Here is a 24,063-nt window from a genome sequence, read left to right as displayed (position 1 = left end):
ATTTTTGATCAACATTATAACAAAACAGTGAACAGTATTTGTTGCTGGCTTGATACTGATGATGGGGCTACTGAAGTATTGAAGAATGGGTTTATTAAGCACACTCATGCAACCCTTTCAAAACCAGAAGCACAAAAGGTAGATTATTACAAAATGAAACAACAATGAATGGTACTGAATAGAGGCAAGAGTTTAAACAGCTAGAGTATGACACATCAAAAGACATAATGTACTGCGGTGTGCACCTCCACTTTCGTCAATTAGCCAAGAACTCTAACTTGTGTTTTTTATCAGAAAAAATGCCTTCAGGAGCTCCACATCTCCATTCATGGGAAAGGAGGACAACACAAGTGTCACAGTTAAGTTTTCTGTACTGTTTTTACATAAGTTTACCTTTGGGGGATCAAAATGTACTTTGGCCACCAAATTTAGGGGTTTTGTGGCATGTGGGGATCAGTGCTCAAAAATATTATGACTTTCATGATCACTTTTTGGTTAGCTCCATCATGAGGTTCACATTTGTGGGAAAAGTGAGTGAAAACTATCAACAACTGTGATCCTACGTCCTGATGGTTGAATGGCTGGGGTGCATGCCACATGGCGGCAATAACCCTGGTTCAATTCCAGACAAAGACCTGTGATGCAGGTCATGCATCTTTCTCTTCCCATCCTTCCTGTCTACCACTGTACTCTCCTATTAAATGAAGGCAAAAATCTCAAAAGTGTTGGTAATTATTTGATGAATTGCCCTGAAATTTGGTACCAACATTCATGTCACAACAGTATGAACTGTTGGGATGCCCTGACTTTTCCTCTAGCACCATCATCAGGTCAACACAATATTTAATTGAAACAGAACCAAGAGGAGGAGGAACAGAAGTCTAGTTTTCTCTCAGACCACTTGTGAGTGAGTTACATTATGCTTACAGGTTATTATGGAACTTTTCCTCAGTGATGCCAAAAATAAACCATTTACCCCAGCTTTAAGGACAAATGACTACTGAGCTTTGGAAAAACCCATAAAAAGCAATTCTCAGTCAGTAGTTAAAAGGCCTATCAAAAAAAAAATCTAAAAATGAATATTTTTGATAAATGGAAAACCCAATGATGATAAGGGTTTCATTCAAGAACTACATGGACTTAGACTTTAGAAAGGGATACACTCATGACCTACATGGCATTTAAGTGCAGTTACAAATGTTTGTAAGTCATTAATAAAATGTCACAAGTTTGTCACTTTCTTATGAGCCATGAGGTCATCAGTTATTGTATTGTTAAGTCATTAATAGTCATTAATAATCCTGTACCTAGAGAAACAAAGCAAGTGTAATACTAGAAGATGGGGGCCATACTATAGAAACTCTCCATTTCAAGTTATGATAAGTAATGATAGGAAGCGTCTAAGATAAGATTTCTCCCAATCTGGTATTACAGACACAAATCCTAACTTCAGTAATCCTATCTTATCTTACTCCATTCTGTGTTATCTGAGGTTAGAAAATCCTAAATACTCAATCCAACATCACTTATCAACTTTTAAGTGTTACCAAGCAACACACACAACTTTTCTCATCTCACTAAGCTTGACAACTTTGTAACCACAGTTTTCTTTTCTCATTGAAAGATACTGAAACATACATTGACATATACAAATAATTGAGCAAAAACAACGATGGGTGGAATGGGACAGATGAGTTAGAGGTTTCAGAGACAGAGAGTTTTAGCGAGTGGGCTAAGTTAACGGTCTCTGCCATAAACATTTTGTAAAAGCAAAAAAAAAAAACATCCATACAGATTAAACAATTTAGCTAACACTACCGTTAGCTAGTATTAGTGAACACTATTTAATTAGTAACATAGATATATAGATAGATGCTGTATTGGCTGCTTTGGCTTGCTGGTGCATTATGTCAACATCACTGCCATTTTTGTTAGGTCAAGATGGACCTGCGAACAAATACATGTAAACAGCGAAACTGCATTTTTTTTTCTGGATAAAAATCACAATAATGTTTATTTCTCATCCGCTCTCAATAAGTGATGTTATATTCAAGGGGTTACAATCTACGTGGAATAAGTTAATAAAAAACCTAAACTTTATTTTCTCTCTCCATGTACAACATAAACCCTCGAATATGACTGCACGCATAAAGATCGGTTGAGAAAATGGCAGTGATGTCAATGTACAATCAAAAGGCAAATGGAGCGTCTACACATACATATGTCTAGTGTTAATAAGGTGGTAGTGTTGAGCGCTGTGGAGAGACGTTGGGCTATGTGAGACTGGTACGGTGGAAAATTGAAAATATACGACAGCTTAACGGTTTACCTAAAGTTGAGAGAGTTTATTTAATATTCTGGAAAGTTCGAATTTGTAATGCACTTTTCCTCTCCTTAAACTATGATAGGAACAATAACTAATAACTGTTCATCTGTAATCTATTATTTTTCCTAAATCAAGTCTACTACTAACCACGTTTAGGGAGAGGTTCCGGTAGGATCTACAAGGAAAGTTCTGTAATACGGAACCTGATAATGTATTGATAAATGACTTGTGAACTATTAATAAAGCCAATAGCTACAACATATATACCCTGTAAAGTGTGCCTCAGTAGAAAGTGGGATTGATCTAAAAAACGTGTGGTCTGGATGGGAATCCTGAAATGTATGAATGAGCAACCTGCTCACTGGCTTCCTCATGCTCTTTGCTCCTTGGACACACACTTTCACTCTGGAATCCATACACACAGACTTGATTAAACGTAACCCAGTTAAGCTCAAAGACTGCCATGTGCAGTGTGTGTATGTGTTTGTTCAGAAGAGAGGGAGAGAAAAAAAGTGTCTGAAATGAAGGTGGGCCAAGTTAAGTTACTGTCAAGTTGTCAATTCCTCTGGCTCCACCCCTTATGAATGTGACAGCTGGTTACCATGGAAACACTTGCTGGAATCATGTTAATTGGCTGAAATTATTCTGACAGCTCACCCTACTTTGAGTAAGACCTCCTCCTATCCATCGTTTTCTCCCCATCACCACACACACACACCTCAACCCAATTAAGAGGCAGTTTAGGAATAGGAAAAGAGAGAGGGATAAATAGGACGGAGAGGGATTGATATTGAGTCAAGAGGGATGAGAGGAAGAAGAAAAGAGAGGGAGCGCAGAAGAAGAAAGGCAGGCAGAGAAAGGTACTTGTATAGGAGTGACAGATACAGCTTTTCTCATCTTTAAACAAAAGGAAATGCTCTGAATGTTTCATGCACTGCTGAATAAGTTATGTCCTGTGTGTGTGTGTGTGTGTGTGTGTGTGTGTGTGTGTGTGTGTGTGTGTGTGTGTGTGTGTGTTGCATATCTGTGTGTGTGCTTGCCCCCGCACCTCCAACATGTGTGTGTGTTTATGTGTGTGTCATATGTTACACTTTAAAGCAGAGTGATGACTGCCACATGGAAAGCTCAGCACTTTACAAAGTAAGGCGGCACCGCGTTCCACAGTTGGAGTAAAAAATCTCCTCCCAAAGAAAAATAGAGAATAACAGAAATCGATGTAGCTTGGAAAGAATACAAGATGTTATATAATAACCAAAGCCAATCTAGTTGTTGTTCCAAATAAATTTGTTACATGTTTGTATTGTGGAGAGATGTACAGCATGTTGTAAACATGGCACAAAGGAGGATGACTGTGTTTCTAAGAGGGAGGAAATGAGGAAAGGAGATAGGAAATTAATTTGTAATATGTACTGAGTGAGTGCAAAAACGCCTGAAAGGAAGGAGGGGTCACCTCAGGAAAAATGGGACTTACAGCTCTTGGGGACTGCCCCCCCTCCCAGAGCGCTCACATTAATGTCCCTGTCGAACAACGTCCACCCACATTACTTCCCCCGCAGATCACTCACAGTAACACGCACAGACACAGACAAACACACACACTCACTGTAAGTATAAAGTATGGAGGTATAGACGAATAAACACAAAATGGGACAGCAGATATGCTGTATGGACACACAAGCGGATAAGAAGACAGACAAACATGCAAACACACACAAAAACAAACAAAAACTGCAATCGGAAGTAACCGGGCCGTCGGGGCAGAGCTACACTGTTGCCAAGCAACCAGGTGATTCCTCTAAAGAGCCTCTCCATGGGAGATTCCCTCGTTTGTGTGAGGGCATTCACTTGCTTGTGTGTGTGCGTGCTTGCGTGTGTGTGTGTGTGTGTGATCGTGAGTGTTTGTTTGTGTCCAGTAAGTTAGCGCTGACAGAGTGAGCGTACAATGTTCTGAGATGCGACCATGGTAACCGCCCAGCAGGCTACAGAAGAGCTCGGTTCATGGCATTTGTAGTTTTTTTTTTCTTTTCCTCTTGGTGTACATTTTATTTATTCAGCAATTATGTATTTATATTTTATAGAGTACACAGAGTGCTGACGATGGCAAATACCCGCAGACGTGCACAGAGAGTCGCACAATGACACGCACACACACAAGCAGAGAAACACACACACTCAGAGTCATAAGCAGTGGAAAATATTCAATTTGGAAAGCCTTGACAAATCCCTGAGGTGTTGCTGACGTTTATGCATGCTTCAGAGTATTCATAGCTGCTCACACACACGCTATAGCGCTGATAACTACACACACACTCACACCTTCACGTCTACAGCAGAAGTGGGTAGAGGTTGAGACAGAGAGTGAGAGACAGGGAGGGGAATGGTAGGTGAGACGATGAAGACAGAAACAGAGCGAGGTTCGGGAGGTGACGTGAGTTTTCACTATTTGTGACTCCTTGTGCTGTATAAATGGAGGCCGGTAACAATGCTACTGACAGGCGACTGTAACCCTGGAGATTCATTAGGGCTCGTCACTATGGAAACCTCCAATCAGGGAAAAAATTTAGCCATCTTTTCCTACAGCTAATGGGTCCAAGGAAATACCTGAGGTCTTCCAAACACACACACACACACACACACATACACACACACACACACACACACACACGGATGTGCAGAGGACTGACCTCTTCCAGTCTCCCTTGTGTTTAAACGTAAAGTAAACATCTAGGCGCTAGATGCCTTCTAGGTACAACGGCTTTGAGAAAGTACAGAGCTGAAACACAAACAGACAATGTCTCTCTCACATTATAAACAAGCACACGCGTTTGCAATGTTTCAGGTGCACTCTCGGCAGTGAAGGATATGGGTGGCAGACAGCTCGAAGGCACCAGGAGCGGGGTGGGCTGGTTTGGGTCAGAGCCAAAAGAACCACTGGTGCGAGAGTGGGGTACGGCAGCTCCTCCTCTTCCTCCTCCTCCTCCTCTTCCTCCCCATCCTGCTCCCTCTCCTCTCTCTCAACTGACACATGCACCTTCTCTCCCTCCTCCTCCTCATCCCCATCCTCTTGCGTTGGTCCTCCTCTGTGCTGCTCATGTAGGTCTGGCTCCTGGGTGCCCGTCATGGCCGTGCTGTGAACAGCCTGAACCTAAAAGAGGGGGCGCGGGAGGGAGGGTGGGCACCGGCAGACTGTTCAGGACGCAGCAACATATGGATGCATGTATGCCTGTGTCTGTGTGACTGTATGTGTTTCTGCTGTGTTGCCTCATGCCTGGCACTGCAGCTCCACAAAACAAACCGGAACAGCGCCGACTGTCAAGCCTGCCATCCTGTCCACGAGACCCTTTACCCTCCAGCAAAGCAGCATAAAAAAATCCTTCTCTGTTTTTCTCTGAAACAATAAGCGACCTTCAGGAGGAGAATCACAGCCAGCAAGCAGGCCTGTGCAGGAAACATAAATCTAAATAAATCCAAACAGAATGAACTAATAGATGTGAGCAAAGGTGCAAACACAGTCAGAGCAGACAACAGGAAGCACTTAGACCCCTTTATTATAATCCTACAGCTGGACAATTCAGTGATGACAACAGGCCATTACTGTTGATGTTTTTAATCCAGGCTGGCTTTAAACAATCTGGACATACAGAGAGAAAGTAGCTTAGACGGCTTTTTCATACTGCTGTGAAGAGAATAAAATGTGGGGTTGGGTACTGATATTGTCAGTTCTTCAGTTTCTTTTTTTTTTCATTTACAATAAATTTCCACTCATAATGGTTAATGTGACTGATATACAGTGGAAACCTCTCATAGTGATCATGTCTGTCTGGGTCAAATTGATCACAATAAGTGGATGATTTATACAAACAATTTTTTTTCATTTTTCATGCAGATTAGATTAGATCTAAATTATATCTGTATATTTATTACATGAATATAAAATAATAAAAACAGCTTTGCTATTTTTCCCCTACCAAGAACTGTCTCAAGAGGGCATTACATGTAGAGCTGCAACAATTAATTGACTATTAATCTACTATTCAATTAATGGCCAACTGTTTTGATAATCAATTAATAGTTTTGAGTATTTTTTTTTAAATAAAAGTTGTCCAAATTCTGATTTCAGCTTCTCAAATATGAATATTTCCTGGTTTCTGTATCCTCTGTGACAGTAAACTGAATATCTTTGGGTTGTGGACACAAGACATTTGAGGACGTCAACCTGGGGTTTGGGAAACACCAATCAACACTTTCCACCATTTTCTGGCATTTTATGGACCAAACAGCTAATAGATTAATCATGAAAATAATCAACAGATTAATCGATAATTGTTGGTTGCAGCCCTAATAACAAGCCTGGGCTTCAACCATTGGTCCTTCCCCCAAGCATATTCATTTTCTGTCTCTATCACTAGCAGTAGGGTTGCATATCGTTTGAATTTTAACGATTACGATTCTCAGTTCTGATTCTTTACTGTCCTGCCGCGTTCCTCACAGCAGAGTTATGTGAAATGCTAATTAGATGAATGTTCAGCAGGAGTACTGAGCAAAGCTCTAGTAAGATAGATAATCCTAACGACAGTGGTCTCTGTTCTAGTTTCTTGAATATTTGGGGGTTTGCTTAAGCTACTGTAACAATAAACAAGTGCCCCATCCCTGTGAAGCATTCCATACCATAGCACATCCTAAACTGAGGTCACTGCACAATTTGTGCTAGTAAAGCAACTTAGCAACAGCTGAATAAGTTAAACACACAATATGTAAGTTCTGCTGCTAGGCTTCTCTCTCACATTAAAATAGTGAGGAAAGACGTAGTTTGACGACATCATGAAGCAGTATTGGATTGTGGGCATTGTTGTCTTAATTGCTTAACAACCACCATTGCAGATGAAAATCTATCTGACATGACTCAGGTAGAAATCATGTTCATGAACAAGGTAACATTAAGGTTGTATTCATATTATGTTTAATCAAATTTGTCAACTTCCTTCCTCACTCTCTGGTGCACCCAGTTTATCTTGTGTTTTCCCATAGCAACAAGGAAACACACCATTACCTTAAATAAAAAACAGATTTCTCTGTGTATGGACATTGTTGGAAACATTTGAGACAACGCTAGGACACAAGTTAACAAAATATCTAACATATTTCTAGTGTTTTTAGACATTTTGGTGTGGAAATGTTGCATATTGCAGCTTTAACTAAGAACAATAACTCATGTTTTAATAAGACAAATTTATTAGGAGAAGTGAAGACAGGTTGATGCAAGGTAGGTGTTTACAATACACAGTTTAATTTGAAACAAGCAAAAATGAAATTTGTGTAGAAATTGATAAGCAGAATCATAATTAAAATGTCTAATGTGTCCTTTGAAATGGCCATTTTGGAATCGATTCTTATTTGGAACTGGTTTTCAATGTCCAACCAGAACTAACAGACTGTTTCTTGTTACAGACCACACAAAGTACTATGAAGAACACTGAGTTTCGCTGCTGTATCTCGTGAGCTCCATTTTCTGGCAGTTTTTCATAAGCTTATAGGGGACTAAGTTTTTCATTGAGAGAAAATTACTGCCTTTTTACCGTCATGATTTCAATGTGCATGTAGCACCAACATCAGGTAGGCAAAGTAAAGTGTAAGGAGTAAATGAATAAAACAGAATTACCATAGCTATATATATATTTTTTATATATGTTGTCATGTATGAAAAGATCCAAAATAAACACTGTCAGCAGACTATTTGATTACTATATGCAAATTATTTAAACAGCATTTGTTTAGAAATGGTCACTATAAGTGGCTTCCACTATATATTTTTTCCTTGAGCAATAACTCAACATAAAACCTCATAAAACAGAGTGACATTGTCGAGCTACAGTGGCCTGTGTGGTTAAGTCTTATAAGTACTGACTGGGATTTCTTGAAGCATTGGAATATCATGTAGGAACTGTCAAATTGAATGATAATCTCTGTTTAAATTAAGAGCATGATCACAAGAGCGGATTCGTTTCCTGGCTCCAGATTCCATTTTTTAAATTTCATCACATTTTCTGCTTTATTGGGCAGTATGCAGTGGCGTTTGGCAGGAAAAGATGGGAGTTGGAGCATGTATTGTCACGAGTACATAGCAAAAGCTCCCCCACTGGTCCACCTTGTGCTCATTCCAATGCTTATCGATCCCCTGAGACTCTGGCAAATTTATTCCAATGCTACCAATTTGTTATTTAGTTGGAGCAAGAGCTGGATTATTTGGAAAACTAACATAAAGAAGAATCAGGACAATAGTAGTCTGGGCCAACCTCGAGCCCATGCAGGCATATATACTGTGCCTACAATGTGACAGGACAACAGGAGAGCTGGCATGCAAGTTGACAGCGTAGAGAGGAGTGTATCTGTGTGTGTGTGTGTTTGATGAAAATAATGAGATTGAATCTGCCAGTATCCTTCGTTCCTGTGTGTTTTCATTATGGGCACGTAGCCTAGACTGTATGAGGAGTCCAAGGCCACACAGTTTAAAGCTTTTTGTTGTGATTCAATAGTAGCTGTTGGGCGGACATCAATTAACCATTGAAAAAAAGAGAAAACTGTTCTTCTGCACAGTTAAAAACCTGCTGATGAGACCTTTTAAAACAATTTATAAACTAATAATGAGCCTCCCTTGCTAACAACCAGGCCATGTGGATATTAAATCATCCTATTGAATCTCAACCAGCCTCCAGAACAAAATATATTCATACCTCTAAAGGACCTCTGAAACCCATTAAGCTTTATATTCATACTGTGTGCACTCATCATAAATGCATAAAATGCCCAAAATCTTTACCAAGAATTTACATGAGCAGCATGAGCAGCTTCAAGCCCAATAAAACCAGAGCAAATAAGAAATCTTAAGGAATTTAAACATTTTCTTTATACTCTTAGCGTTAAACATCCCTCTGAAGGCCAACCAGTATCATTTACCGACGACATCTGTGAAGCTATTGCATTTCCCAGCATTACTCTGGCTCTAAGCACTCAAATGAAAAACAGTCCAATTAATCCTATAATGAACTGTAAATTATATAAAACCAAACATCTCAAAATAAGTCACAAAATTGTGTGACATTATATAATGTGAATAGATGAATAGACCTTCCATAAAGTATGATAATATCACTAACTTATGACACACTACCACAGACACTTTATGACTGCCTATGAAAATATTTTAATTTTCTCCTTCTTGTGGAAGACACAGCGCCATTGACAAAGAGCGACATCATAGGATCTGGACATTTTCTATTGTGCCACGGACATTCACCCAGCGCAGTGCCCGGGACAGGAGAGACAGGAAGAAAAAGTACATTACAGCACAAAAAACAAAAACTTTGTGTGCCATCTAGCTTACCGGGGAGCAGCGTCCATCCACCAGCGTCATTCACTCCGGGTCCGCCGTGCGCCCTGAGCTCCCGGAGCCCTGGTGCTCCATCTGAGAGCAGCCCGCTGGTCCTCTGCCTCCTCCCCCCCTGCCGATATCCAAACTCAGTCCGTCTCAGTCGGGAGGATGAAAAAGGAGAAAGAAAAATGAGAGAGGAATGTGACGCAGAAGTTTTAATAACCACCGGGAAAAGTAAAGTTAAATAGGACCAAGCGGCTCCCCGTGCGTCTGCGTCCCCTCAGCCGCTGGACACGCTCTGCGGTGTCAGGTACCGGAGTTCAGGCGCACCGGGGAGAGGGAGAGCCGCGTCAAGCCAGCCGGAGAGAGGAGCGGAGATACCCGGATTTTACCTTCAAAATAAGACCGTGTAGTCCCGGAAACTACACTACAATATATCATAGCCTTCAGAAATACTAGTAATATGGTAAAATATCGGTTAAAAAGACTCCAGCTTACCTCATGGGCTAACGTAAAGTCACATGTAGCTCTAGGTTACTGCATACAATTTTCACAGAGTTTTTAGCTATGCTAATTGTAGGAGCTGTCCAGCTGCTAGCCAAACTATTTGAATACTATGACACAACCTACGTTGTTCTTTGGGATTTTCTCTCTGCTATCATTGAGAAATGAGAAAACATAGTCATTTAGCAAGTTATTCAGTTAAGAAGAATTTTAAAGAAACTCCGGTTTTTGTTGGAAAAATGGCTGTCTTGAACAAACCGGTTAGGACCGAGGCACTTAGTTTCCTTGGCAACAGCAAGATTCACTACATAGATGCTAGACCACCTGCGGGTTCGTGTCTCGACGGGAACTCCAGACGCGCGAAAGATCTCGCGAGAGTAATTGTTTCCAACTCAAATCACGATCTTTCCCTAACTCTCATTAAATATGCTCTGTCCCAAAACCTACCAGAATTTTAACAACACCAAATCCACACTATAAAATATAATTAATTTGTACAAAAATACACAAAACACCAAGTAACATGGAGAAATATCGCGAGAGTTCTGCAAATCAAGGGGTCCTTCCTACACGACCAAGGTTTATCAGGTAGTTTTATTAGTCCAGCTATACGCCAGTCATTTCTCTTTGGCCTGGGTCTGTTCTTTGGAATTTTCTTTTAGCTTTCATTTAATAGTATAAATGAGAAAACCTCGTGACTTAAGCCATTCAGAGTGAAAAAAATCCACTTTTTTTCAATGGGAAAATGGCTGACTCAAGCAAAACCGTTAGGAGCAGGGCACTTTGTTTCCTAAGAAACCGGTTGGTTAGCTGCAACTAGGATAAGCTCACGTTAAGCAGTGTCTAATAACCAGCTATTTGGCAGGTAAACTATCTAATTTCATTCTTGCTTTTTGATTTGATTGAATAATAGATTTTTTTTCTCGGCAGATATACTGATATGAAACAGTAGGATAAATATAATAAAGTGTTGTCAGTGATACTAATTAAGGTCCGACTCCATTTACAGCAGAGCCTTTCCAGTAAGCCAACATGCACAATGGGAGCATCCTGACTCTGTTTGACCTGAATGGTAATGAACCTTAATTAGTGTCATTGCTAACACCTGTCTTTACTCTACTATCTTATGTCAAAATGGCTGCTGTGAAAAAGATCTTTTGCTGTTGTTGGCCTAGATTATCTCTTGCATTTTATGATCCTCATAGCTTCCATCCAGTGTGAAACTGCCACATCATACAGACTGACTAATGGTGAGTGAATCTGAATAATATGGCACCGTATCTTCTCCAATAAGAGTTTTATTTTGAAAGTTTTGACTGGAGAACTTTATTCTTAATACAGGATAACTTGACACTGATGGAGCAAGTCAGAGCATGTGACTTGTCCCCTCTCCTCCGCCTCACAGTATACACCCCATCCCAATATCCCTCTTTCTTTCTTCCTCCCTGGTTCTCTTACCAGCCAGCGACCCCGGACTCTGTGTGAGTGTGTGTGTGTGTGTGTGTGTGTGTGTGTGTGTGTGTGTGTGTGTGTGTGTGGGCGGAGGGTGCTGCTGTCATATGAGAGATGATGCTCCACAGTCACACTCAGCAGGGATGTCGAATCACTAAACCCAAAGGTGTGGCAGAGCTCCAACACAATACCTTTAAATCATCTTATGCTATGTCAGGTTTCAGAGGACAAGGGATGACAGATACTGCACCGTATAAAACAACATAATAGCACTTATGCTATCCATAATAGTAAAAGAGCATAGGTTTTATCAGCAAAATGTAGTTAACTATCGAATGTAAAGGTACTAATCTTCCAGAATAGCCCCTTTCATAAAGTTTTACACATATAATGTGTTTATTATTACTGGTACATTAACATATCATCAGCATTTTAATGTCTGGTCAAGGTGGATTTATTGTTGGGTGGTTTAATCTATCACACCATGTAATATTTCATGAGCTTATCATATGTTTTGGCTCAAAATTATAACCTGAAAAGTAGGTGGTTACTATAGTTGTGAAATGAGCCAAAATTTAGGAGTAAAGAGTAAAATTTCTCTTGAAATGTAGTGGACTAGAAGTATAAAGTGACATAGCATCAAAATGATACTTACAGCCCACTGTAGTAACTGAGTACTGTAATTACTTTTCAACATCGTAAATAATTTACCTTAATTTAATTTATACCCATACTATAGATACGTTTCTTATGAACCCTCTTCAAAGAAAACACAGGTATATTTTACAGTGTACCAGCAAGGCAGAGAGTGAAAAAGGCAGAATAGGCATCCTTATCGTCCTAAAATAGTTCTGAAACTCAACTACTGCTCATTTTTCTGGGGGCTCCATCCAATTCCCTGAAGGACCCCTAGCAGTCCCTGGATCCCACTTTGGGAACTAATATTAGAACTACAGTATACAAGCAAGTCTGAGCAAACAGCTTACAGGGAGCACTAGTCTTAAATGCTCTCCTGCTAATTTTTGTAATATCTACATATGGCCTCCAAATTATTTTCTGGGGATGTTTTGTTTGATGTTTACACTCCATTAGTCAGAAAACAAGAGTCCCACGGTAGTGGCTCTGAGAGGCTATAATGCTCATTACACGCTCAAAAACAAATTTGGATGGATTAAAAATAGACAGGCAACTTTGCTATTCTTAGATTCTACTAGCGGGACAAGAAATTTAGATTTTTCTGTGAAAGCCATGTTGTTACTTAAATCAAAGGGGCTTATCCTCTGTGCGGTGGCTATATTCGGACATCTCAGGCTCAGCTCTACATTGCTGAGGTGTATCCAGACTGAATGTGAGGCAGATTTTAGTAGAGGTGCAACTTCAGCAAAAAATTCACACGAAAACCAATAAATGTACAGATACATTTAGTCAGGAAAAGGGAGAGACACTGGAGGAAATTAACAGAAATATCTAAAGTTCATGTTTACTCATGAGTTGTTGGGGATTTGTTCATTTTCAGAGGACAGCCCAGCGGAAGCACCCCGTATGTACACGTTGATCATTAATGTGTCATTAAATAGAGTATATAGCCTACTATATAGTACAGAATTGAGCATTTATATTATTTAGTTTTGAGACTATTACAGATGAAAGACTAAACTGACAGAAGGGTGGGACTGTCTGCTCCTTCAGCACCACACACAGCAACATGGATTTATCAATACTGATATTTCAGAGTCATGGTTGGGGCCATAGATTCTAACTTGCACAAGCCTCAGTCAGATAAAGGATCAATGAGTCAGGTAGACTACACCACTGGTTCCCAACCTGGGGTCTGGGTCCCCCCTAGAGGGACAACAAAGATCATAGGGGGTTCTCAAGGCTTTGTCTGCTCTGAGGCTGTCAAAATTAGATTTGCACATTAATTTAATCACAATTTATACAAATGTCTGTATACAAAACTATTTAAAAGATCATTTTCTGTCCTCAATCAAAAATAATGAGCTACTTACTTGGCTACACTTCTTTGACCTCTCATGCTCTGTGATAATGAATCATTATGAGTGTGTATAAGTTTACTCTGTTGGCTTGTTGAAAAAATGTATAAAATAGATTTTCACCAAAGGCAAAGGTTGAAGAAATGAAGGCAGCTATCAATGAATGTTAAAGCTTGGTAATAATCACTTATTTTTTTGCCATGAGTGCAGGTTGAGGGGTGGTGGTGGTGGGGGGGGCTCCTAGGAAAAAAAGTTGGGAACCACTCGACTAGAATACCATCAACAACAACCTCTCTGCCCCTACACTCTGCCTATTACCAGGGGATGGAGAGCGCGGGGGTGGCAGGTTAACAGGGTGTCATCCCTTCTCAAATTGCCTACTGATTTTGAGAGCCGAGTCACCCAAAAACACACACGCAGTGCACATGGTCAGTGCATTTGTTGCTATTTAGCTACAACTAACATCTGTATAGTTGGCAGTTTGGCTGTTAGGGACAAATAAACATACTGTAAAAACACTTCAACGTGTAAATAATGCAAGCTGAAAATTTGCTCCATGTTCACTCAATTGGAATGACTTATTCAGCCTCAGCTGTACTCAGACAAAGATTTGAGCAGCTCACGTGTCACACTGCATGTGTTATTTATCATGTTAACATGATAAATAGTTAGCTTGTATTACTAATATTTGGAATATTAGGTTATTAGCCAGCTAAAATGATCTTAGCTTGTAAGTTTTAGCATGTAAAGTGTTAAGTTGCTAATATTTAGCATGATAGTGTAACATGCTAAGCTTTAGCTTGTTAGCCTGCTAACTTTAGCAGTTAGCATGCTTTGTTAGCATTCATCTCAGCATACAAGTAAGTCTGATAGGCATGCAGTCATTACTTTATGGATGAGTTGCTTCCATACAGGGTACAAGGGGTCGCTAAACAATTTAATAAGTATGAACAGGATTTTGGACCAAAGCATTAGACCAGACTTTCCACTACCATAATTAAAGGACCAGTGTGCAGGATTTAGTGGCATGTTGCAGAGCGGTTGAACCTACTGTAGCTGCGAAGATTGCAAAAAAAAAAAAAAAAGAGACAGTTTTTGGTGTGTACATTCTTGGTAGTTGTCAAAACATGGCAATGCAACATGGGAACCACCGTGAAAGAGGACCTGCACCCTCAGTAGTTATAAATGACTCATTCTAAGGTAACTTTTAAACCTTACACACTGGACCTTCAAAACATAAAACGAGAGAGTATCTTTCAGAGGAATGATGTTCATTCCACCAGTAGATTTTCAGAGACATGTACACTTAGGCCAAGGAGCACCTCAGCTGTTCTAGGCTGTCGGTGGTCAAAACCTGGCTTAGACACTTTATGCTGGTGTTTGTTTAGTTTGTTCCCATTTGTATTTTTTCATGAGCACAAGTGGAAAATGTTGATGATGCCAAGGGGATCAGATAAGTCAGTCTGATTCATCCTATAGGGTTGCAAATGTCTATACCAAACTGCTGAGATATTTGCTCTCAACCAAAGTGTTGGACTTGCAGACTGACAGGCCAACTGATTCACTGCTAGTATGGCTAAAACCTAAGATTAGATTTTTACTCAGAGAAGGGAAACACCGTGCAATACCCAATCAACGCCCACAGCAGAAAAACTGCTTGCAGCTATCATAACTCTTACAGCAGCAGCATACATCAAACATTTACTGTATCTCAACAACAGAGATATCTAGGACACATTCAGCCTCACAAACACATACTGACTTCCACGGCTAACATCTTAGTCTCCCTGAGAAGAAAACTGATGAACAATGTTAGAAGCTGCTGTGTTTGTGTGTGTGTGTTGGTAGTAATCGGTTGTTATTGGGTCTCCCTGGCTGTGTTTCCACTCCCACTCTCATTCGTTTTCCCTCTCCTTCCAGCTCGTCTCATCCTTCTCACACTTGCTGTCTCGTGTAACTCATGCAAGACTCTTTCTGCTCCACAGGATCATTTCATGCATTTTTTACTCCAACTCTGTCACTGTGGTGTGTTCAAATGATGGTTTACATTAGTCACTGAAATACACACTCACTCACACACTCACACACACACGGGCAGAAATACATTCCCCTCTGTTATCGGTTGAGGATGGGTATCTAGGCCAAACATTATTATCAGTGTGTGGTAGGCGCCCCTCGGGTGTGTTTCCATGGTGACCATCACATAACATTATATATGGGGAAGTGTTTTATTTCATGCCATTGTCACCAATATGCACATACACATACACACACACTGTGGGAATTCGATTACAGATCAATAATCGTGATCAATCATTGAAATTGCCTTGACAACCACCTGAGGGCAAATCATGATAAGGGTGAATACACACATACTGTACATGCACATGTACTGAAACGCATGACCAGTGTGACACTGAGCCTGCCTACTACTTTACTTGACCTCGTTACAGCAGAAGTACATGGAGAGGTTAACAGGGCACGCCCGCTCGCACACACTCACACATACACAAACACACACACATACACACACACATACACACACATACACGGCATGGTCAGCGGTGTCCATGTCAACTTAAAGTTTCAGTTTTCAGAGCAGGGTGACCAAGGAAACAATAGTAATTAGTCTCTGTTGACTGTAAATTTGTCTCTTTTTCCTCTGAGTCTTTACCTGAGTGTTTATTTACACAATAGTAAGCATTTGTGGCACAGTCACACTCATACAGGTTATCAATAAAACACTTATGGATACCTATTGGTAGGTAAGTACAGAAGAATATTAGAGCCAGGAATAAGGGAAAAATAAGAGGAAGTTTTTTTCTTATTTTGCATTTTGAGAATGAAGTCAGAAAGTTGAGAATAAAGATGAATGTTGAGAACAAAATGGAAATGTCAAGAATAAAGTTGAAATGTTGGCAACGAAGTCGAAATGTCAAGAATAAAGTTGAAAGGTTGACAGCAAAGTCGAAATGTCTGGAATAAAGTCATAATGTTCAGAATAAAGTTGAAATGTCAGAAATAAAGTCTAAAATACCATGAATAAAGTTGAAATTTCTGCGATTAAGTCGAAATGTTAAGAATAAAGTCGAGATGTTGGGAATAAAGTCAGAATGTTGAAAATATAGCTGAAATGTCGAGAATAAATTCAAAATGTTGAGAATAAAGTCAAAATGTTGAGAATAAAGTCAAAATGTTGATAACAAAGTCAAAAATAAAGTTGAAATGTTGAGGACAAAGTTGAAATGTCATGAATAAAGTCGAAATTTCAAGAAAAAAGTTAAAATGTTGCAAATAAAGTGAAAATGTTTATAGTTGAAAAAGTTGAAATGTTGGGATTAAACTGCAAATACTGAGAATAAATAATAAATAAAGAGGTCAAGAATCAAGCCAAACTGTTGAGAATAAAGTTGAAATGTTGAGAATAAAGTTAAGCTTTCAGTATTAGTAGCAGAGGTAAATATCCTCGCCATTTTGACTTTTTTTTCAGAATGGAAAATAAAAATCTCTTCTTCCTCTCATTCTTTTAACCTTATACCTGGTCCTAATACTCTCCAATAGGTAAGGGGATGAAGCACAGGAAATAGGGTACGAAGTTTGCTTGGAGGAGGCACCTAGAAATAAATGACAGTAAATTTTGCCAGTAGTGTACTTTTTAAAGTACCTGGTACATATTAAGTAACAGGATACATACAAGGAATCAACAGGAAGTGCAGGAAAAGCAGAGTAGCAATAAAAGTTTTTAAATACAGAACGAGATGTTAAAAACTACCTCATTCTTGGGTGTCACATGGTGTTTGAAGATGGTCGGTTGGTCCATCACTTTATGTCCAGACTGAAATATCAGAGCAGCTGTTAGATGGATTTCATTTGTGGTTCCCAGACAAAAATGACTTGGGCGATCCCCTCACTTTTCCTCTAGCGCCACCATGAGGTTTCAGGGGAAATGTCTCTATCAGGGGTGGATGATAACACAAAATTTGGTTTCAGTCTGGTACCAAGTTAATATCAGGGCCAGGATCATCATTATCAATCCCAAAATCTATACTTTTGATCATTAAAAGCAGCTAAAGTACAATCATGTAAGGGAGCGAAATATATCATAACTACTATTCTGAATATGTTACCATCAAATAATTTGCTTGATCTGTTAAATCCGTTAGTAACTTAATTACATGCATGTTTAAACACAAGATAGTTTTTGATGGTAAATAAAGAAATATTCATTATGTGAATGATCACTGCACGAGATACAAATATTGCAGCACTAAGAAGAATGTTCATGTCATCTAACATGTTTTTGGTATCAGTCCTGTTGACATTCATACTGATACTCAAATCAAGACATTGTATCGATAGTATTGACACTTTGGAGATCGATCTGTCCAACCCCAGTCTCAACAACCGCTGGAGGGATCACTGTGGAATTTTGTGCAGACATCGATGTTGCTCTCAGGATGAATTTTAATAACTTTGGTGATCGGTGAACCTTTTCATCTAGTGCCATCATTAGGGCAACATTTTCAGTGGTATAAAGTTTGCTTTTGAGTTCGACACCTGCAAATGACTTTCCCATCATCTTCAGTGTGTCCAAAATCACTCACTACTCAGTATATAATCCTCTATATAGTGAGTCTGCTGTTTTGTAGCACTGTCCAAGAGTATAGTGAGAATTATTATTATTATTGTACCCCATATAGTGGACTCATGTACAACCAATGGTCACTAAAGTGTTTTTTCATCACTATATAGTGAGCTCACAATGTAGTACTCTTTATAGAAATACTGAGTAGGGAAGTAGTGAATGGGTGAATGATTTCAGACACAGCCTAAATCATGTTAAATACACTGAGATGCCAGTTTATTAGACACACCTGGCTAACACTAATAGCGCTGCAGCTAACAATTATTGTCATCATCAATTAATCTGGCAGCCATTTTCTCAATTGATCGATTAGTTGTTTGATCCATAAAATGCCAGAAAATGGTGAAGAATGTTGATCACTGTTTGCCAAAGCTCAATATGACGTCCTCATATGTCTCATTTTGTCCACAAGCCAGAGATATTAAGTTTACACACCGGAAACCAGAAAATGGTCACATTTGAGAAGCTGAAATCAGAGAAATTAGACATTTTTTGTTGCAGTTCTAAACACTAATGTAGTCTAACACCACAGTACTGCAATCATGTTTTGTTGAAACTTTATAAAGGTACTGGTTCAGTTTTATTGGGAGACTCCTGATTGTGGTGCTGTTGAACTGTATTCCATCATACTGAGAGCTACTTATAATATTTCGTCTACTCTCATTGCTATAAATGGGTTGTCGGCCACATTATCCTGTAACAATATTACCATACCCTGTAAATATTGAATCTGTAGACAAGATATATTTTTTATAGTTCCTCCTAAAGTTGTTATCCTTTATTCCGTATCTTCTCGTCTTCTTACTTTGTACCTAAATGTGTCTCTGTGTAGTGGCAGTATTGTGGCCCTTTTAGTCCACCCTCCTGCACAGAAAGTTGGATGTTGTTCCATTTTACTTTGACATATTGAATAAATAATATTAGATTATTGTCCCCCACATATTTTTTAGTCTCTTTGAGAACTGACACTGTACCTGAATGTGTCCCCACATGGACACCCACAAGTATTTTGCTGATGTGTGCCTATGTGCCTGGACTGCAGCTTTCATCTTGTTGCCTGTGTTGTAGAATGATAATTCAATTAACCTTGTAACCTTGTAAATACTATAATTTGAGCTGCACGATATAAATTGCTATTGCATTTGTAACCACAGTCTTTCATTTATATTGAAAAAAAAGTTAAAGGTCAGAGTCATAAATGAAAGACGCCTGTAACTTTTTCACCAGCATAATAATGTGCTCCTACTCAGATATTTTGCTGTATTTTACACAAACAACTGGGGGGATTCATTCTAGCATGCAGCGACATTACTGACTCATCCTTTTTATTAGTTCGAGGAATCATGTGAATGCATCAGACAATACATTTCCACACTCCACCCTCCTCCCTCTCTATCTGCTTTCTCTGCACCGTGTTTGCAAGCATAAATGCACAGCGGTCCATACAAACGCATGAGCAATCATGCACACATAGTCCGCATCATCCACAGACGTTATATTTATGACAGAGGATAAGAGCGAGTTAGGTTGTGAACCAGTCAGTACGAGAAGCATCTTTTCTGACAATCGGCAGAAGTGAAGTTGCTTAGCAACCTTTGGCCTTGATGACAGGAAATGATGTCATGCTTGTAAGACAAAACACAAGCAGACACACAAACACACGCACACACAACGGCGGATAACAGGTGCACACATGCGCGCACACGTGTGGAGATACGCACACATGCAGACGGAGTGAAGCTGGCAGGATGATGCAGATGAGCAGAATAATGAGTTGTGATGATAATCTGGGCAGGGGTTAAAACAATATATTAATCTTCTCTAATGGTCTCACTGATCTCTGAGTCCATTATGAATGACCTTACATGTATATACACACAAACTCATACAAAGGCACACGCACACACTCACGTACAATGCATGGACTAAGCTGAGAATGTGCTTTTATGTGCTGCTGTTTGAGGAAATATACATCTGCCGCTCTCTCATTTCTCAGTGTTCCCTCAACCCGTCTGTGAACCCATCTCCTGCCTTCAGCCTGGTTTGTTTGTGATCCACGAGTCACGCATCCCTCCGACTAGGTACACACACTTACAACATGCGCACACAGACACACAAACACAATGAAGCTTATTGCTGTGTGCTCTGGGAGTGAGATAGAGAGAAGTACCGACATGTGGGGTTGTATTTTGGAGCTGAGGCATAGAAGAGAAGATTTTTATTGTTAATCTGTTTCCCTCCCATGTTAAAAGTTGTAGGAGTTACAGCTCCACACAGTGGTCTGTCTGTCTCACTGCACCCGCCTCCTTCTGGGACGTTTTGCTTTAATTATTCATGTTTGTAAAAGGATGAGCTGCCAAAGACCCTGAAACTCACCATTGTGTCTGAGGGGCTGCTTTCGAGGACATAATACAGTTATTTCTAAATATATCTGATACTCCATGTGCTGCACTATATCTTTACTCTTTTATCCCCCATATGTCTCGTTTGTGTTTTTTATATATTTGTCCAACTTGTGCATTTGGTGTCTTGTGACAAACATCAACAGAAGCTCAAAATTAATTAATAATTCACAAATGTCTACTCATTATGTCCATGTTGCTGTAATTGCATAGCAAACCATTATTCACATTAGAGCCAGTTAGTACAAGAAAAGACACAGAAAACTTAACTTATCAGGGCTGCAGCTTTTGATTATTTTACTAACTGAATATTTTACCCATTGCTCCATTAATTAATCAAGTAATTGGCTAAGAAACACTTTTGTTTTATTAAAGAGTAAATATATAAAAGACAAAATAAGACAAGTGTCTTAAATGAACAACTAACTAGTTTTCAGAAAAATCTACATTTTTATAACACTACAGTAGACTACTTATGCTGTAGTCTCCTGTATTACAGTATACTGAAATTCATGTAATACAACCCCGTCTTCAAAAAAAGATGGGATGTTGTATAAAACAAATAAAAACACAATGTGATGATTTGCAAAAACTTTTCAACTGATATTTCATTGAATTCAGTACAAAGACAAGATATTTAGTTTTCAAACTGATGAACTTTCCTTTGTAAATATTCACTAATTCTGAACAAAACAAACAAACAAACAAAAACAAAAACAAAAACAAAAACAGCTGGGACAGGAGCATGTTTACCACTGTGATACATCACCTGTTCTTTTAACAACACTCAGTAAGGGTTTTGTGAACTGAGGACACTATTTAAGTTGTGAAAATTAAATTCTTTATCATTCTTACTTGATGTACAACTTTAAGTGCTCAACAGACCAGGGTCTCTGTTGTTTGTATTGTGTGCTTCATAATGCATTGCACATTTTCAATGGGAGACACGTCTGGACTGCAGGAAGGTCAGTTCAGTACCTGAACTCTTTTACTACAGAGCCACCCTGTTGCAACACATGCACAATGTGTCTTGGCATTGTCTTGTTGAAATAAACAGGCACGTCTCTGAAAAAGACATTGTCTGGATGTCAGCATTTGTTGCTCCTAAACCTGTATGTACCTTTCAGCATTGTTGGGGGTCTTGACACATGTGACAGGTACCCCTGCCACGGGCACTAACACGCCCCCATACCATCACAGATGCTGGTTTTTGAAGTTAACGCTGGTGATTGTCATGGGTAAATGTTTAGCTCAAAGGACACAGCGTCCATCATTTCCAAAATCAACCTGAAATCTAGAGTCAGTCCATCTCAGATGAGCTTGGGCCCCATAGAAGTCTGCAGTTTTCTATCTATCTATCTATCTATCTATCTATCTATCTATCTATCTATCTATCTATCTATCTATCTATCTATCTATCTATCTATCTATCTGTCTGTCTGTCTGTCTGTCTGTCTGTCTGTCTGTCTATCTATCTATCTATCTATCTATCTGTCTGTCTGTCTGTCTGTCTGTCTGTCTATCTATCTATCTATCTATTAGTAAACATTCTCCTAAATGCTCGACTTTTTAATTAACCCAAATATATAAATAGCACATTTTAATTAGAGCAGTGCACCTGTGTTTACACATTGTTAAATGGTCGGAGCACAGAGGAACAAAATAATTTGTGATATACACACAATTGACAGCCTGACTAATTAAATTCAGGTCTCAGCTAGTAACATTCTAATTTTAAGAATGCACAAATGATGCAGTTTACACAGAGAAGAGAAGCAAACTGTCTTCATATAAAAACTTTACAAACTTCTGATTTTTTTTTTTTGTTTGTGTTTTTTATATATTTTGCACATTTGTACACAGATTAATTTAAAGGTATAGGATTTGCATGAATATACTGTAGACTTTGATATGACTGATAGTAGTGTATGTGGGAATCGACTTTTTTCTTTAGAGGTCAAGAGAGTGCTTCAGAAAAATATTTTCTAACATACCTGTCTATTACACAATGTCCTAATGTTTTTGGAATTGGGGTTTGTACATAACATTAACCGTTAAACACTAAAAGCAGCTAATGTCATGTCTGTGGCTTAAATCTCATCAGTAACTCTGCAGAGTTAAGAATGATGGTGGCTCTTGAAACAAATAACTTCTTAAATACATTTTTAGTTGCCAGAGGGACTCTGTTGCGCCTCCTGGAGCTTAAAGGCTCAAACTGGCAGAAGAGAGGCTGAGAGCTTCCTGTCAGGACGCTCCTCACCTTCCTCCTCGTCCTTTCCATAAAAAGTTGGATCAAGGGCTTTTGGGGCTTGCTATTGTCACAATCTTAGAAATCTACACTTCAGGTGACTGTACCAAGCAGGAAGATGAAAGGGTAAACCACTTTCAATAGTAGTTTTATACACAAACTCTAAAATCTGCCAGCCGACACTGAGACAACTGAGTTTCCTAAGAAGATAAAGTCACTGTGAGCATCTTAGAAATATACTCTGTGTTTTCAGAGAGGCTCACCCAGAACTGCCAGAGTAGTTGTGTGGTTTACTCATTTACATTGTATAATTAAGCTGTTTGATTGCGTGGTGAATTTTGTATTTTAGAATAATAGTATTAGTATTTTTCAGTATGTATTATTTTCTTACCACTTACAGTGGAACTGCTATAATATGCAACACTGAAGTTGCTTATATCCATTGTTTGTGTACAAGAGACAATCAGTGTAATCATGAGATATTTACCAGTGGAGCTGATGGACTGGTATGAGCCCGGAGTTAAATTGGGTGTTTAATGTCTAATGTGTCACTGTTGATTAAGTATCAATTTAAGAGACAGTTTATTATTAGCCACAGTCCAGAGTGAAGAATACTACACATCAGCAATTCAGAGTTGCACAGATCGTGTTATCAGTGTGGGTTGTCAATCTTTTTAGTTGTTTGGACCATAAAATGTCAGAAAATGGTGAAATATGTTGATTACTGTTTCCCAAAGACAAAAATGGCATTCTCAAATGTCTTGTTTTGTCTCAAATCCACAAATATTCAGTTTACCATTACAGAGGACTTAAGATAGTAGTAAATACTCACTAGAAGGTGAAATCAGAGAATTTGGTCATTTTCTTTCCTAAAAATGACTCAAAACAATCAATAACAATGGTTAGCAATTAGTTTGATAGTTGACAGCTAACTGATTAATCAACTAAATGTTGCTGTTCTATGAGCAACAGTTTCAACAAGTTAAAGACTTTTAAAGACATTTTTAAGAGCTTTATGAACAGAATCTCAGACCTATTTGACATCCATACTTGCAAAGAGTACCTTAATTCATCTTATTCCTTTTAATGAATCTCTTAGTATCTGCCAATCCAATATTATAGG

At 39.0% G+C, this 24,063-nt stretch overlaps 1 protein-coding gene across 1 annotated transcript in view; it reads right to left on the bottom strand.

Moving 5' to 3' along the window:
* Positions 1 to 10,148, bottom strand: part of LOC146329721 (voltage-dependent T-type calcium channel subunit alpha-1H-like) — a 70,617-nt gene extending 60,469 nt beyond the window's left edge. The window contains exons 1-2 of the mRNA XM_084714992.1: positions 9,708 to 10,148; positions 5,191 to 5,471 (exon numbers count right to left, since the gene is read on the bottom strand). Of these exons, the coding sequence (XP_084571118.1) occupies positions 5,191 to 5,471; positions 9,708 to 9,737 (311 nt within the window). The 5' untranslated portion in view covers positions 9,738 to 10,148. The remainder of the gene's footprint in view (positions 1 to 5,190; positions 5,472 to 9,707) is intronic.
* Positions 10,149 to 24,063: the final 13,915 nt, after the last annotated feature.

The sequence above is a fragment of the Lutjanus erythropterus genome, chromosome 3 (genome assembly GCF_056507025.1).
Source record: "Lutjanus erythropterus isolate fLutEry1 chromosome 3, fLutEry1.hap2, whole genome shotgun sequence".
NCBI lineage: Eukaryota > Metazoa > Chordata > Actinopteri > Lutjaniformes > Lutjanidae > Lutjanus > Lutjanus erythropterus.
The sequence above is the reverse complement of the archived record's forward strand: the minus strand, read 5'-3'. Positions and strand labels throughout refer to the sequence as shown.